General features: G+C 40.5%; 2 protein-coding genes across 2 annotated transcripts in view; both read right to left on the bottom strand.

The window, feature by feature from the left end:
• Nucleotides 1–5,543: 5,543 nt before the first annotated feature.
• drg1 (developmentally regulated GTP binding protein 1) lies at nt 5,544–12,181 on the bottom strand. The gene is made up of 9 exons (XM_080477708.1): nt 12,008–12,181; nt 10,117–10,240; nt 9,856–10,031; nt 9,700–9,769; nt 8,877–9,046; nt 8,431–8,561; nt 7,057–7,224; nt 6,848–6,970; nt 5,544–5,904 (listed from the first exon to the last, which is right to left on the bottom strand). Exons 1-9 carry the CDS (start codon nt 12,044–12,046, stop codon nt 5,805–5,807), a joined length of 1,101 nt encoding a protein of 366 aa, XP_080333834.1. The 5' UTR covers nt 12,047–12,181; the 3' UTR covers nt 5,544–5,804.
• A 1,825-nt stretch (nt 12,182–14,006) lies between these two features.
• The window catches only part of kcnn2 (potassium calcium-activated channel subfamily N member 2), a gene marked incomplete at its 5' end in the record, with an annotated part of 29,813 nt that continues 26,040 nt past the window's right edge, over nt 14,007–17,779 (bottom strand). The window contains one exon of the mRNA XM_080476573.1: nt 14,007–16,071. Coding sequence (XP_080332699.1) covers nt 15,796–16,071 — 276 coding nt within the window. The 3' untranslated portion in view covers nt 14,007–15,795. The remainder of the gene's footprint in view (nt 16,072–17,779) is intronic.

Genomic DNA, 17,779 nt, shown 5'->3' with positions numbered 1-17,779 from the left:
CAGGGAGAACTTGCACACAGAAAGGCTCCCCAGATTCAACCTGTGCTTGAACCGTGAAGTCACTGGCTATTAGGTGAGGACGTTAACCACTACACTACAAGGACCAAATATCAAAGACAGATGTATCTCAAAATATTTGATGATATGATTTGACGGTAGTGGTTTTTCTATTTTTTACACGAAGACCACAATAATCAATGACATTTTGAAGTCTTGCAACTTTGTAGTTTATGTTCGGACTGCTGAAATAACAGTTAACTTTTCAATGCATATTATTGTACTGACTGAAAAACTTCATTACATTAGTCAAGATTAATTTGATGTTATCTTTCTTGAAGCAAGTCACATTCAGACTACAAAAACAGAACAATTCTAGTCATTTGTACATAATGTTTATTGGTCATATCATATATATATAAAGAGTTAGCCCAAAAAAGAACAAAGTCAGTTGACTGAACCTGGTAACAGAGAAGGTAAAGCAGATTTACAGCAACAGAGCACTCATTCATTGACTTGTTTTAATGCAAATTACAAAGATGTCATCTTCACGATCAATAGAAATGTCCTTCAACTTGATGATACTTTTTAAATATGCATACGTTCAGTGCACACCGCTTTTTAGTTATAACTCATACTTCAGTCAGTATTTCTACACCCAATGATGACTGCATGATGACTTATTTTCAATGAATTCAACCAATTTCTGTTGGTTGCAGATGAATTGGTCAAGTTTTGTGACTAAATTATGAGAATATTGCACCATATCAGAATCATAGAAATAAGTCAACTTCGCCTTATGATGGTCTTAAACAAGGTTGTCAATACAAAAGAAGCTTGTGGATTTAGTTTGTGAGGTTTTCCTAATATTGCACATCCGGTTGTGTTTTCGCTCTGAACAGCGTGCCAGTTTATCAGCGCTGTTCACTCAGCCTTCCTTTTAACTCAGCCTTCTTCGTCTCATGATTCCCCAGTCTGACTCCTCTAATTTATTTCACCTACAGCACTTAGACTTGCTGGACAAAGGAGGCTACAAACGATAAAATCAATGATGTCCCGGCTTATTTCCATGATAGGCTAAATCGGTTGTCGGTTTGCTGCGCCTGTCTCAGCGGCTCCCGGCCTCAGTGTCACAGCGTACTCACAAATTCTGAGTAAAACAAAGTCAACGTTTATGTCCTCACTGACACCGCTGCTTTAATAAGTGTAACTACAATGATAAATGTAATAAGTTTTTGTTAGATAGCAGCTACAGTTGAGGATTTATGAGGAGCGCGCCACTTCATTATTGGTGGGAGTGGCAGTTTGATGAAGGTTAAATAAATTGCGATACCGCTTGAATATTTGTGTGTGTGTGTGATATAATGAAGGCAAGGTTGCCTTTCATGAAAGGTTCATTTTCTGAGTTAAATACCATAAAAACAGGAATAAATATTGCAGGAGAATAAAGATCATTGGGTCAAGGCATGGCTACAGTTGCGTTTGGTCATCAGGATGTTGGAAGTAAAGATTTCATAGAGTGTATTTTCATGAAATACTTGATTTATCCCCCCCCCCAAAAAAAATTAATCACAAAGAAATGAGGAGTCTTGTTTTCACATTTAAAAATTTATTGGTTTGGTGCACTTGACTGATCAGACAACACCGACTGAATTAAAAAGTCATCATTTCATCAGAACATAACTTGACCCTCAAACACGGTGCCTTGTCTGCTTAAAGTGCTGTGCAGCGTCTCGCTGTTTGATTTACAGGTCCGTGATGCATCTGCAGTCCTAACAGGCGACACATTTTCTTCAACATGTCACCTCTGGTTAAGTTATTGAACACGGTTAAAAGCTACCAGGCACTTAGTGTAATTGATCGTCCCCCGCAAATCTGTCATATTTTGACCATCAAGCTTTGAGAAAGCGACAGCTTTATCCACACAGATTGAATGACACAAACAGACCCACTTTTCTTTATAGTGAACACTTGACTAAATCCACCTCCAGAAAATCACACAGAAGGTTTAGAATGTATTTATTGGTCATTGTCCTACATCTTAAGAGTACGTCTTGAGTTGAAATCAATGAAAAGACATTTCAAAAAAAAATCTCACACAGTATTCAAAATTATGTTTTAGGCCAGTAAATATGAAAATACTTCTACATAAAAAGAAAAAACACAACCATTGTCACAATTCAAAAACTAATAAATCTTTTTAATGTCATAAGGAAAAACCTCAAATGTTGAAAAGAGACAGCAGATAGTGCTCGCAAGCCTCCAAGGTGCTTGGCACAACCATGGACAGAAGACGCACTGCATGGTTAGATCAAGCACAATGGGGTCCTGGGCAAAACCCTCCACAGATTACACCGGTCCCACGCAAAATGATGCACAAGAACTTAGTTCATGTGTCAGTGTTAAGTCAGGAGGATTGAAGAGAACATGCATTTTCTCAATCATCAACCATAATCGACTCGTTCTCTGTTGGTGCCAATGGCAAAGCTGAAAGAAGTAGTGAGTTATCACAGCGTTTTCTCGGTTTTTGCTGAAGGTCAGCCCCCCGTCGTTCAGCTGCATCCGCAAAATTGCATAAAGTCCTAAAAGATAGGGTGGAAAAGATCTGGGTTGGTTGTTTAAAAGAAGTGAACCATTGGTAACACAATGCAGGTCAAAAAATAAAAAATAAAAAATCTGGAGAATACAAGAAAAAAAAAAGTATTAGTCATAGGTCATGGCTCACTGCGGCTAAAGAGGCTACACCCTTCCTGCGCACAAACTGCGACAAACCCCACCCTCTCGCCCTTCACGCCCAACTCTGCGAGACACAGGGGGAAAAAAGCAACCTAAAATATCTATTTTACAATGTAAACGTTCAAATATTTAAAATTTTCAAGACTGAAACATCGATAGTTGGCCCAAGAAATGAAATTTGGGTTTAATTAAATTTGTTTCACCATCAGTCTACTGGGCATTCTCCTGGTGATCAATGGAAACAGAGTTAGACAATTCATTGGTCATCTTGTTAAGAACTGCTGCATCTCATAGAGTCCAATCCCTGAAATGTTGCTGGTAATTGACTAAAAATGAGCCGTGGTGGGCAGAGATGCCAATGACCCCACGAACTACAGTAATGTCTTCTTTTTCACTGAGGTCCATTCGATGGCATTTGTCTATTCCTCTGACTAAAAACAATCGTTTGTGACATTTCAGTCCTAACCACGTTAACGGTCACTGAGTGCAATGTCAAGAGACGTGATCCCATCAGGCTAAGAGAGCCGCTTCTCCTGGAGGTCGGACAATCTTGTTACTTTCTCTTGTGTCTCTTTCAGCTCCCCGGGGACGTCTTACCAAAATGAGAGCGTATGGTACGATAACCAAATTAGAGCTCAGGCAACTAGACCACTTTGTGAGATGAAACGATGCCATGATGCAGATTTATGCACGAGAGTGAAACCAAGCATTTGTTGTGACCAAATGGTATGAAAATGGATGTTCTTTGGGTGAAGGCGGTCGTTGGTGGCGGTGAAACAGACGACCGCTTTACAGAACAATGAGGACGTTTCGATGGGATGCGATGTTGGGGGTTGGATGGCGGGATGGTTTTTTTTTTATGCACAGATGATTGTGATACTTTATGACGCTTTCTTACCTCGTTTTTTGATGATACGTCTTCCTTCAAAAATCAGCACGGCCATTCATACTCAAGATCACACAGAAGTTGTCATAAAATGTTTTTTAACTCTTCTGGGATTTTGAGCGAAATTTCAAATAGAACTGCAGAAAGTTATGATATAAAGCAAAAACAATCACATCAAATATTCTTCCTACCAAAGGTCACGAAAACCAACCAACTAAATTAACAATGAAAACCTACAAATTCAAGAGTTATTCTTAACACTCAAAATTTTCCTCACAACTTCCCGTTGCGTTCCGTGAAAAGCTACCTCTATGCATGTGGTCTTTCCAAGGAACCCACCTTTTTTTCCCCTCCGCTGGCCCCGGAGTCGATGTGAGGTGCTGGCGGTAGAGCGGCGTCGGAGACGACTGGGCGCTTCTGCAGCTGAGTCTTGGGGTCTTCCAGTCAGCTCTACTGGAGACGGACTGTCCCGACTGCGTCCTCGGCACCCTTCAAGTCCCTATCTACCGCCCCTCCTTCAAGCTAGGAGGGGTTGGTGATGTTCTCTTGGGATAGGTGCACTGGCAAGGAGGACTTGGTCAGGCTGGGATTGGATGTGGGTTGGGGAGTTTGGGGGGGCCGCTTGGGTTCCGCATTTCATAAATATTAATACAGAGTCCTCCCTCTCCAAATGGGTAGATTCTTTAATTTTGTTAGAGGGGGAAGTGCTTTATTCACTTAATGGCTTTTATTAGTGCCCAGTCTTCAACTCTTTCATTAGCTAAAGTGCTGCTATAATTTACAGGGTAAAAGGGGGTGGGGAAGAGGCGGTGTCTGAGGAGGGTCGATCTTGCTGTTACTGCTGGACAGACAGGCATTACCTTCAACCACTGCAGCTTTTAGTAAAAAGCGGCTATTTGCTTTAAAGGAACTGTACCATCTACGCCCCTGAGAGCATCCTTATTCCGCCATTAAAGTGTTGCAGGTGTCGTGAGCTTGTTTTACATTAGCTGGTTGGCGATTCATTGAATCAACTCTTCATACAAGCCAAAATCCTTCCATCCGTTGACGTTCAGAGTCAAACACAATGTGACCGCTGTGTTAACGATCATTTTGACAATGACCTGGCTTTGTATTAAAGACACACATAACGATAGTGTCCGTGAAACACGTTTTTAACCAGGACATTTTTTATACTGGCCATCAGGTACCGAGATATTCCATAATGTGATTTACAATCCTTTTATGGAATATTTTACATTGATCTCTGTTGAGTAACTGTAATATGTTGTTTCCATAAGGCAGTTTCTCAATATATTAGCAAAGAAAAACCCTCTACATCTTTGCAGTAGTTGAATGGAGCTTCAAAACCACTGCGGCAATCTTGTTCTGCAAATTTCCAGCCCGAACTCCATCGTATTACAGTTCATATTGCGTATGCAGTGGCGCTATCCACTGCACACACGGACTAATATGCCGTAAGCAGACACAAAATGGCCCCTTGGCCGTTTCACCGCAGGCTGGTTGCAACATACTGATATTGGAGAATGCCAGCTTTCACAACGGCACCAGGCTCTGATAAAACTTTTATTTTACTCAGTGGAGTTACTTGTGAACAGCTGGCATCTGATGACCCCAGACTGCATCTGAGTGAATGAACTGATTAACCTGAGTGGCCGTCCCCACCACCGAAAGGGAGTGGGAGACCGGCCTGAATAACTGCCTTCATCATCAATGTCACATAAATCACTGAGCTGGACAGAGCTTTGAAATGACTTTTTTTTTTTTTTTCCACCCTCCTCTCTCTGAGCCAGATTGAAATGTTGCTGATATGATGTTGCTTGTGACTCTACGACGCTTTTGTCTCAAACCAAATGCATTCAATTCAGAAAAAACATGCCAACATTCACGCAGACGGCTCTAATAAATGACAAGGTGCAGAGAAGACGGGTTTATTATGCGTTTATTGTAGTTTATATTCAGATTTTATTGCAAGCCTTAACAAATATTCAATATGAACTATTCATGGTGTTAAGTACTGTGGGTTCTTATTAACTGGGACATTTAGGTCATTCTTCTGAAATTAAAGCCAAAAAAGAAAACCTGAAACCACATGAGAAAACGGGCTCTGTTTGGTGACTTTCGACTGTACAGAACACTTTCTGACACACAGGCCATGCAGGAAGTGAAACATCCTTTTTTTTCTTTATTTTTTCACCAGCTGGATTACATCTTCATCCTCCATCACGTGGTCCTTGCCCACCTTTTGTGGGTTATGTTTCACAGATGCGCCCCACACAAGTGCACTGGAAAACAAAGGGCAGAGTTATTTACAGCTTTACAAAACAAACCAAAAAAACGACTCTACTCATCTTATAGAGCAGACACTAATCCTGTCACCGTTACTGTATGATGACGCCTTTTTGAGAACAAAGGCACTAAAGTGCATGTTTGACCCTTTAAATGCTCCGTAGCATCGACTGATTGATGATCCAACCGCTCATCGTTCATCATCTCAAATCAAAACTGCACATTTAATGCTGGCATGGTATGTCTCAGAGCATGTCGTGTCCATAAAGACAAACAGCTCGTTAAGAAAACGCCTCGAAATCGGCCCTCAGGAGACCAGATGCACTGCAGGAGAAAAAACCCAAACAGCTCTTTCTTGGTAGTAGTTTGCACATGAACAGAATTATATGCATCTCTCCCAAAGATGGGGTAAGACAAAAAATAAATAAAAAATCATGCTGACATTTGTTTAAAATGTGTACTTTCCAGATAAGGATTCTTATCTGCAGTGCCTGGTTGAGCAAGAATGTACCCCGATATTAAAGGTTAATCTACCTTTAAGATTTTGAACAAAGACGAGTGACTATATATATTTTTTTAAACTATACTCTTCAACTGTGTATTTCACCATCAGGAAGGCAGTACCTCAGACACATGTTTTTATTAACCGGATAACTGGATTTTAGAAAAAAGCATTTGTATAAGTTGTGTTAGTTCGTAGCATTTTAATGTATCTTAGTGTCTTACTTTGAACATTTACTTTTAATAAATATCAGCAATAACCTTCAAAAAATAGATTTGGGGAAGTTGCCATTTCTATTGTCAGTATTCAGTCCTAAATTGATATATCATATATATATATATAGAGATATGTGGAAGAATATAACCTTTCCGATGCGTGGTGTACAAAAACACACACTTTACTCTGACGCTTATTGTAGCCAAGTGTAGGATACTCACTACTTGAACTCTTTGATTAGGTTTTTGTGAATTTTTAAGCAGAAATCCTCCACTGCAGTGTGCTCATCAGGCAGTACGACAGGAGACGTGTAGTCGGGGAGCTGGCCTTTGGGTTTGGTGTAGCTGCAGACAGAACAGAAAGTCAAGAAACACACCTCAAAATACTACCTCACTTTAAAAAAAACCCTCATAAACAAACCCTGACTTACATGCGCACAAGTTTCAGGTAGTCCCACATCCTCTCCAGCAGGTCGTCAAAGTTCCAGCGGTGGTGGGCCGAGATGGGCACACAGTGGGGCACCTTGTAGATGATGTCGAGCTCCTCGATGGAGATCTGGTCGATTTTGTTGAGCACATAAATGCATGGGATGTAGACTCTATAGAGGAAAAAAGACAAGAGTGTGAAAGCATGCTGGTTTCCAAAGAGACTAAAATTAGCTCAGTCTCGACTACTTCGGGTTTCTCGTCACAGAAAGTGAGAGCAGGGTGTCCTTGCTGCCGCAAGCCTTTCAAGACCGTTTCTGTTAACCTCTGAAGAAATGCTGCGCAAGGACATCAATCAGCCATAACGTGAAGAGTGCTTTCCTAATAGTGGGCGGCTCCTCCCTTTTCTGCAAAAACAGCGCAAATCCATCAACTCTCTGAAGGTGTGCCGCCATTTATAGCACAAAGACGTGAGCAGCAGATATTTTAAGTCCTGTAAGCGAAGAGGCGGGACCTGTGTGTGCATTAATGAGCCTTGATCTCCCATGACATTGTCTCCAGTTCACCACTTTGGACAAATACTGACCACTGGGAACAGGCCAAAAAAGCTGTAGTTTACGAGACGCCCCACTACACACACACACACACACACACACTTGTGTGTCTTTCTGCTTCAAACATATAAAATCCGAGGACAAACGGTTCACTCGCTGCCTGATATATTTCATCCTCTTCAGCTGAGTGTTCCTAATGTTACTGCAGTATGGTGGCGGCTGCATTATTGCAATTGAACATAAGTCAAAAATTCAGTTCTCCTTTCTTGTGGCCAACAAGGTCAAACTGAATTCTCTTTTTTTTTTTAAAGCTGCGTGAGGCAGGGACACACACACACACACACAAAAGAAAAGAGAGAAACACTATGAAACATAGTTATATTAGTATGTTTCTGAAAGTGTTAGGCTCCTCTTTACATTCACTGTTATTATTTGGAACGGCGCAGAATGTTCCCAGAAGCACATTCTCTGCAAATGCTTTGCAATTCTTCAGCTGCACTCCAGCTACTACTGCCGCACGCAATAAAAAATAAATAAATACATTAATAAAAAGCTACAGTTGATAGTATGTACGATTCCTGTTTGCCCATGAATCATACCTCATTAATGGGCACATTTCCTCTACTTTTTGATGCATCTGATTCATCCACGCATCACGTTCAGAGAGCCATTCCCCCGTTCGGCTACATTGCAGTGGGACACACGAGCAGCATTTCTCGACTGCATATCTGCATTGGTGTGGTGGGAATTCACTTGAGATTTTAGATTCCAACAGGCCACACCCACCGACGGAGGAGGGCCCATTCTGGCACTTCAGCAGCTTACCGATTTCCCTCCACCACATCAATGAGGTCATCAGCCGTGGAGTCACTGCGCAGAGTGATGTCGGCGTTGTGGATCTTGTACTCTGCCAGGATGCTCTTCACCGTCTCGGAATCAAGCTCGGTTTGTGCACACTGGCGAGGGAGAGAAACGAAACACACGGAGGGAATGAAAGTGTGAATACTTCACGTAGATAAAGATCTGCCTTGCTTAATAATTTACACTCTGTAGGAGCAAGTGCAATATGATTATTGCCCACTGCAAGGGGAATCCAGACCATTTCAATTTCCACCGTAGGGGCAACAGTTATATGCTGAACAAGCAAGCTTTTTTGTTTTTGCTGTTGGCAATATGCAGTTTTATTTTGGTGGCTCACACTGAGGGGAACATTGAAATGCTTGCTTCTCGGTATTATACAGTCCTGCCGTGCAGAGTACAGTAACACATACTGTCGCAGTAAAATTGATGCCTCCTTTGTCCTTCTTCTTGAAACCGATGTTGGGCGGCTGCTTGTTCAGTCGGATGCCAAAACCTTCCAGCTCGTGCTCTATTAGCTTCTTGTGACCGAGAGGCTTCAACACATCGAGCACTATCAGGATGAGATTGCAGGTCCGAGCCACTAGCAGAGGGAGACAGAGGGAGGAGCGAGAGATAAAGACACCGACTGACGCAGTGGAGGAAGGAGTCCCTTCTTCATTGTGCATGCCCTATTCAATGGAATAGTGAGTGATGCAGTTCTTTTACTACAATTTAGGCAAAATACTGGCTGATGCCCACAGTCCCACCAGGAGAATTTTACATTTATGCATTAGAAAAGCTGCAAATGTTCTATAGCGTCAGAAAGAAAACACGATTTGAAGACAAAATGGCTACTATGCAATGAGAGAAGGGCGCAAATTCAATGCATTGACACTACAGTGGCGTGGTTCCTGGGTTCTGTGCCTTTGAATAGCATGAACCCACAAACGAGCCGTTAATGTAGCATGACGAGCCAGTCATCGTCACAAACTAATGAATGCTGCAAAACATGTATGTTTAGGCTCAAACTGGCCGAGACTAAAGTTAAATTGCGTTCATTCTTCTGAAAATTAAAATACAAATAAAGCAAATCGAGAGCGAGAGGACCATAAAGAAAGGGTTCTCCTGGCAAACTGATCATTTTAGCATTTTGGTCAAGATTTTTTCTTTTTCTTAAAAATGTCATCACATGAATATGTCAAATATACAGATTTCAGTCTCAGATTTCAGAAACTTTTTTGAATCCTTCTTCACCTGCAATGACTTGTCTGCCTCTGCCCTTGCCATCCTTGGCCCCTTCAATGATTCCTGGTAGATCCAGGAGCTGGGGAGGGGGAGGGGAAAGAAGAAAGTAATGAACCATCTGTATACTATTTAATCAGGTATCATGCATAGAAGAATCTCCTGCACCTGAATTTTGGCGCCTTTATAACGAATGACTCCAGGAACAGTAGTCAGAGTGGTGAACTCGTAGGCAGCAACCTCTGAATAGACGCCTGCGAGGTTGCTCAGCAGGGTAGATTTTCCGACCGAAGGAAAACCCACAAAGCCGATGCGAGCGTCACCAGTTTTCGCCACATCAAAACCTAAAAATAAGACCATTAATATCTTTAGAGGCGAGACCACTCAATTATAAGTAGGTAGTGTGACTAACCAGTGCTGTGATCTTACCTTCTCCTGTTCCTCCACCAGTGCCTCCTTTTGGTGTGATCAGTTCCCTCCTCAGTTTGGCCAGACGTGCTTTGAGCAGACCCAAGTGGTGAGCTGTGGCCTTGTTCCTCTGCGTCCTGGCCATCTACAAAACACAACAAGACCGGGCTGCACGTCAGTTATGTAATATACAGAGAACAAAAAAAGCAGGTCAGCAGTTTGTGCTGCCTATATTGACGTAAATAAGATTACACAAAACTACTGAAGTTAAGACTTAGTTTAGTGCTGCTTTCCAGAGTTTTGGCCACAATGCGCTGGAAAGATTAGCGCCACCGACAGGTCTGAATCACAACAGGCAGGATGCAAACGATGTATACTCTTGAAATGTTCATGAAGCACATGAATTTTGTTGTTTAAATTTACTGCAGTTTCTGCAGTGTATATTGAGGAGTATTTAAAGACAAGAAGGAAGAACTATGATACGTGTGCCGAGGTGTACAGCGACACATTACATTCAGACGAGTAACTTTTTAGATAAATTGTACTTGTGAGAGTAGTTCCATTGCAACAATCATTTTACTTTTAATTGAGTACAATTAGCTTTGAAGGGAACTTTTCAAAAATAAATCACATTACCTAGACTTCCATGTGACCAATTAATCGAAGCTACACATTCACACGGTGCTTCTCCAACAGTGGCAAGAAAAAAACAACAAACCTCAGTATTAACAGATGAGTTATCATTGTGACTGAGTACAATATAGTTTACTCACAGTTAGATTATTATGTTAGCCATTGAATTACGTTCAGCTTCAAAAATGCAGTCTTAAGTAACCACCTTTTCATTTTCAAAAATAATCTGAAGATGCAAATGCTCATCTAACAATGTTAATCAACAATTACTCTCAACTTGACTTGTACTTTATGGATGCTTATTCTTAACTTTTACTTGAGTTAAGTATTCCATCTTCCTTAGTCTGTATGAAAGGAGAGCTGGAATGATAAGACTCATAATTTGGGGTAGTCTTGTTAAATAACAACAAAATAATGATTGAACTTGAGGTAATTATGTCACAAACTGTCTGAATAATGTGGTATTTTCCATGGACTGTAATAGTTCCTAATAAAGTACACAACCAAACAGGACTAGTGTTTTTTGGTGACACTGCAGCCAAGATAAACTCCATACTTTTTTTTTTTTTCAGTATTTCTAACCCATTGTCAGGGCAGATCTTATGTTTTATTAATAAATGTCACGCTTCAAGTTATTTAATGGCTGATCACAAACATTTACATTTTTAGTGAACAATAGAGAGGAAATTAATGTAAAAAGACAAGTAAAAGGTTTAGAAAGAAAAAAAATGTTAATTGATTGTCCACACCAGAGCTTTCAGAAAACAAACAGCATTTTCATGCCAAACTTATTGATCAGGATCTTCTACTGACTCCCAGCACTTTGTTCAGTAAAATCAATATATTGATCACTTGTTTTAATGTTTTATTGGGTCCCCAACGATTACATTAAAATATCCTAAACACACCACGGTCATAAGATGCATCGTTGGACTGAGGAAGCTGGATTACACAAAACAACAATATTAATAATCCAGGATAGTGCTATGATTTATAGAGGAAGCTGATTTATCTATTTTTTTCTCACAACACCGAGCTTTAACGCGGTTCTCTGAAGCTGGGTCACCCCCATAAATATCATCGGTCTACGTGGACAATACAGAAAATATCCGTCTGGCTTCATGAACCAATTCAGAACAGCTCTTCTCAATTTCCTATAAAGTGTCAATAAACAGAAATATTTGGAGTTTAAGACGAGGCCCTGCTGAGCGGCGGCCATGCTAGCTTCAGCAGTTTTAGCTCCAACGTGACTGATTCAATGAATCTACTTTCACCTCACCTCATTTTCAATCTCTGCTATTTTGGCGAGGATACTCATGTTGGCGGCGAGTCCTGGGCAGGAATTGCGTTACAAGGAGAGGAAGCGGGGAGATTTCTCATGAAAGTTGGGGAAAGTTGTGCGCTCTTTCTAACATGCACGCTACACCACTGCGGCTGTGCGCCGGCTTGCCGGGAATCTCGCGAGACTTGCGTGTGTTTCCCGTAGTCGCGCTTTGCCCAGTGCGGTGGCTCACAGGACATCATACGCGCGTGTGGCAGGATTTCAAACAAATGAATCTCCGTGCAAAAAAGTACAGTTTTGGGTACATTTCTCATATCCAGTAAAGCACTGGGTGAGTACTGCAATTTATTATGTGGCATGCTTTCCTAAAAACCTTCTCTCTGTCTAAATGATTCAACTTGCTTGCTTTTAATCAATTCCTACTTTGCATTGTGATCATGATTTTTTGAGTTTAGGAATTCACAGCTGATTATAAATCCTTGAGCACGTGTCATCACAGGTTTTGTGTTTTAATCTTGAAAAGTTAACTTAATCTGGATAATTTGCTCTTTTCCTGGTTACAAACATTTAACTGTTATCTACATCTTGGATTTTTTAAGACTACATTTTTGTCACATAATTCCTATGTAAATACATTTGAGACCGACTGTAAATGCTGGCCTCATGGAGGTGCAATGGTTAACACTCTTACCTCTGCTGGCGACCCAGGGCCTTTCCTTATGGTGTTTGCATGTTGTCCCTGTGAGTGTTTGGTCTTTCCTGGACACTTTCCTGGATTTTCTCAAAACAACCAAATTACATGATTGTGTGTACGTGTACGTCTTTGTTTTTGTGTTAGCAGGATCTGAGTTGGGTACCCCCCAGGTCAATCCTCTTTATGAATGCATTTTTTTTGGTTTGTTTTTTAGTCACTTTGGTTGTTTCACAAGTGCTTTCAATATCCTGTATTCTTTGGATTTATTCTCTGTCGGTAAATTGACCAATGACTGTGTATGTCACCGGATTCAGTGCATAACACACACCAATCCCATAGCTTTTATTCAGTTTTATCCAATGTAGGGTCCTCGAGACTATGGACAAAGGCGGGCTACAGCCTGGACAGCTCACATGTCCGTAAAAGGGTAAGCATAGAGAGATAGACAGTCACACTTGATGGTTATTTCCATGTATTATTTATCCTAAAATTCAAGTCTATAGACTGTGGGACAAAAACCCAAATATGCACTGGGAGAACATGTAAACTCTCAATCCAGACTTGAGCCACTGCCCCAATGTACAGAGAGTGTATCCATCCATCCATCCATCCATCCATCCATCCATCCATCCATCCATCCATCCATCCATTCATCCATCCATCCATCCATCCATCCATCCATCCATCCATACTGTATACCACTTAATTCTGTTCGAAGTTACGGGGTGCTGGAGCAGAACCCAGCTGACTATGGGTGAGGGCAGGAGACACCTGGACAGGTCGCCAGATCATCACAGGACAAACAGAGAGAGACAAAAAATCCATATCCTCACATTCAAACCGAGGGGCAAATTTAAGGTCATCAATTAACCTCACGTGTATGTTTTTTTCGACTATGGAAGAAATCCGGAGTACCTGGAGAAAATCCATGCATGCATAGGGAGAACATGCAAATTCCTCACAAAAATCCCGGCTGGTATTTGACCCCATGACTTTCTCGCTGTGAGGTAAGAGCACTAACTACTGGGCCACCATGCACCTTAAGCATAATACAGTCAACATGGTCATGCCTACAAGTTAAGAACAGGGGCAAATTTTACCCTCTTCCACAGGTTGAGGCACACGTGTTCATTCAGTGAGACCTTAGAAAGGTTGCATAATAAAATTGAACCAAAGGGATACAAAATGACTGAAACAGATATCTAACAGCGTAACTCTACTTCCTCATCATCATATTCAATACAAATGATCACACATTAACAGAAGGACACAGGCCTGTGCAATATAGTTTTTTTTTTTTTAAATTGTTTAATTGTTTATCATTTAAGTCGCATACAGTATAATCTCTCATTGGTTTCTATGCTGCTAAAGTGTGTGGACTGATCATCTGCTGTTGTGTTGACCTTCTGATTGATTTATTGGTTGGAGGGTGAGCTGGTCGAACAAGATCAGTGCTACTGTCTGGATGAGCGGCCGTCAGATCTCCTCTGATCCATGCGATGCTCTGTGAACCTAGAATAGGTTACAATAACAACTACAGTCATATACTGAATATTGATGCCTCGAGGGTATATTGGGCACACCAGGGCTTTTCAAACAGTTTATATGGAGACAGACTGAATAAATGGCCAAGGAAGACATCTAAATCAAGTCAAAGTATTTCAATACAAATTTTGGACATTCAAACTTCAAAATCCAGTAAATATCAGTCAGTTAAGATAGGGATGACCACTTTTTGCTCTTCCAGCTCAACCAACAGTGCCATCCAAAGCATTTTCTGTAAAAAATAAATACAGTCTGAAGAATATTGCAGTTTTTAAATCGGTTTATAATTATGGTTTAGGAAATAACCTCATAAAAAACTTCATGTATCTGATCTCCAGTCCAAAATGTCTTAAACCATATGCTAGATATGCTGAATCTGCCTTTTCTAGATCCTATTGTTTGTGTTTAATTGCAAGAGGTGTGCTTGTCCTCATCATAGTATACAAAAATAGGCTTTCTTATTTTCAAAAGGTAGATACGGTTTATGGTTGTTGTTGTTGTTGTTCAGCATTTCTTGGTGCCCAGCTCGAATGACAGCAAGCATAAATAGCATAGGAGAGAAGGACAGGAGGTGAGACACAGCAAGACGTGGGGTAATTACTGAATTTATGGTTACTCAGAACATTTCTATAAACTGCAACTGGTTCCTGTTGATGCTTTTTTGTGGAAAAAAAGGGGGCTTTTACTTACGTCATTAACACTTAGCCACAACTTGAGGATTGACAATAATAAACCCATGCCCAAACATCTCAAATGTTCTTATTTTAATGAGCAACGCATCTTTATATCATATGTCAGTCAGCATTGAAGTGCATTGATTAAAAAGTAAGTGCAAGTACAGATTTTGATGCATTCATTTTGACTAGAGGAATAAATTATTTGCAACGTCGCCCCAAAAATAGTCATTCTACAGGGGCACTCTGCAAAAAAGAAAACCACTATAGTTGATGCTGTTTCTAACCTAAAGATATATGCTTTTTTCCTCATTTCAAGCTTTTTAAGTTCTCTCTGAGTGACAGTGTGTAGGAGCGATTTTTGACTGCCCTCTGCTCTCCGCTCACTCCAGTCCATAAAACGCAGCACTGTTCCTCACTGTCACTGACATGCTTCCTGGCTGATTTCTCAGTGGTTTCTCAGTTTGCTTTGAGGAACACAGCAACCCAATCAAGCCAGCAGAAGCACAACGTCCTGTGAGAAGCACTATTTTAGTGCAATAGTTTCACACTTGGTAATCTTGCCACCTAAAACTGGCTACCTCTGCATAGAGATGTGGTAGAGTTCTTGTCATAGCCTCGTCGACAGGCCTTTTACTAAGGGAAGCGCCATTGGTTGTGGTCATGTCACCAGAGCAAGGATAACAACATCTTTTGAGGTAATAAAAAACAAATAACAGCATGAAGTTATCCATTAAAATGCATTGTCCCCAGTATCTTGGATTCTGTCATCAGAATTTGGATAATACTTATTGAAACCATAAGGCTTTACGATAAATGCAACTTGGCCATATGATGGCAAAAGTCTTCAGTGGAGGCGTTCCCCTTGGACTCTAGCTGCTCTCGGAGGAGGTGGGTGGTGCTGTGGAGGACGACCTCCGTCGAGACACTGACTGTGAGCGCTCAGGGCTGTGTTTGTCATAAGGCTGGAGCTGCACCTCCAGGAAGTCCCTGTGCTGCTGGCTGATGACCTGGCTGATGAGTCCAGGCAGAGCTTGCAAGTTACTCAGTAGAGTCTCCAGCTTTGTTTCCAGCAGGGCAATCCTCTTCTCCATGTCCTCGCCTCTCTCGTTCAAGTCCGATATCATGTCATACATGATGTTCTGAGTCTGGAACAGGAGAGAGGAAACACATTCAATGGGGATCGTTTTCCGGACTGGGGTCACCTTTAAAAGGCTTCCTGGATGTGCTGGGTTCCTCCATTAACAAATAAATAAGCAAACAAAAACAGGATTCAAGTCAAAAATAGAAACTTTGTCAACATTTCATTGAATGTGAAATTGAAAATGCTCTGTTATTTCTGAAAAGAAGAGGAAAGGAACAACAAGAAATGGTGAGATTCAGATTGAAATGCTCTCTTTGTCTTCACATATCAAATGCAGACTGTAGACTTACTTTAAATTGTTCAAAACAAAAACCGCCTGGCACCGAAAACAAAACAAACAAAAAAACAACCATCAAAATATCACATACATTCACATTTGTCATGTATAGTTTCACTCACATGCTCAAGTGTCTCCAAGTATTTATCACATATCACAATTGCACACAAAGTTCAGTTTAATCTAATGAGCTTCAACACTGTAAAACATAGTTGTTCAAAGTGGTGGGTGGGTCTCTCCTGGGGAGCGCCAGAGAGTTGAAGGGAGGATAAGCAGCAGGAGAAGCGATTCCCCCTCCCCTGCAGGATTTGTTTCTTCTCCTTTATGATAAGAAGTCATTATTTTCAAAAAAGTGCAGGGTAAAATGATTGATTATTATATTGAAACACTTATTTTAAAGAGTATTTTTGTGTGATAATGAGTTCAAAAAATGAAAATGAGAAAAACAAAGCTTTATAATTGTTACAGTTGTCATTGTTGGAGAGTATATGTAAACATTTAGCAAATATTTAAAGTTAAAACACCAGAACAACATAGATTTTTTATTTTTATTTTTATTTTTATTTTTATTTTTATTTTTATTTTTATCACCTATGGATCTCAACAGCAGTTCACAATCATATCAATTTATCTATAAAAAAAAAGAAATTGTATGTACTTCTTGGAATGATAAATTGCATGTCTGCTGTGAGAGCTGGTCTGAGTCGGTGTTCAGTGTCTGTGAGGAGACTTCCCTTATCACGCTCGGGAACGTGCAGACTCTGTTTATCTTTAAATCATTTCAGCATTTCCCCACTAAGAAAAGGGGTTTTCCTTTTTTTTTCTTTGTGTACTGTACACTATAAGCAAGAGGAGCTAGTACTGAAAAGTCTTTCAGAGTGGCTATTTATTCATGGGGTTATCATTTTAAATAGATTATTTTTTTTTTTTTACATATTGGTCAATTTGCAAATAAACAGATAATGTTAATGGTGACAGAAAAAAAACATTTAATCATTTTTTAATATTAAAATTCAGGGGATTTAAGACGTTAATGAATATTTTTTTCTATGGCCGCCTGCATGGCTTTTGGGGAACTCCCCCACAGAGGAAAATACCTTCCTTCATCAATCAGAAAAGGTCAGACGAACGTCAGTTCATGTTCTTTTTTAGCTATAAATGCTAAGCTTCCATTTCAAGCACAATCTCCATTAGAAACTGACCTGCAAGGGCAAATTTTATACCATTTACAGCAAGTCGGGTTTCCAAGCAGACGGGAGTATATTACTCAGTGACCTTGAGGAGACAGGAAAGGTGCCTGCTGACTTAGCGTGATGCTTTCTGCTCCTTTGATCCATCAGCCATCTGTTAAGAGTCTTTAAAAAAATATACCGTGGCTGCTGGTTTCCACAATCTCTGAAGTTCATTTTCCAAAGTGATCATCAACAGATACAAA

The sequence above is a fragment of the Lipophrys pholis genome (assembly GCF_963383615.2).
Source record: "Lipophrys pholis genome assembly, chromosome: 12".
Lineage (NCBI taxonomy): Eukaryota > Metazoa > Chordata > Actinopteri > Blenniiformes > Blenniidae > Lipophrys > Lipophrys pholis.
Note: the sequence above shows the minus strand (reverse complement) of the source record. Positions and strands in the feature narration are given on the sequence as shown.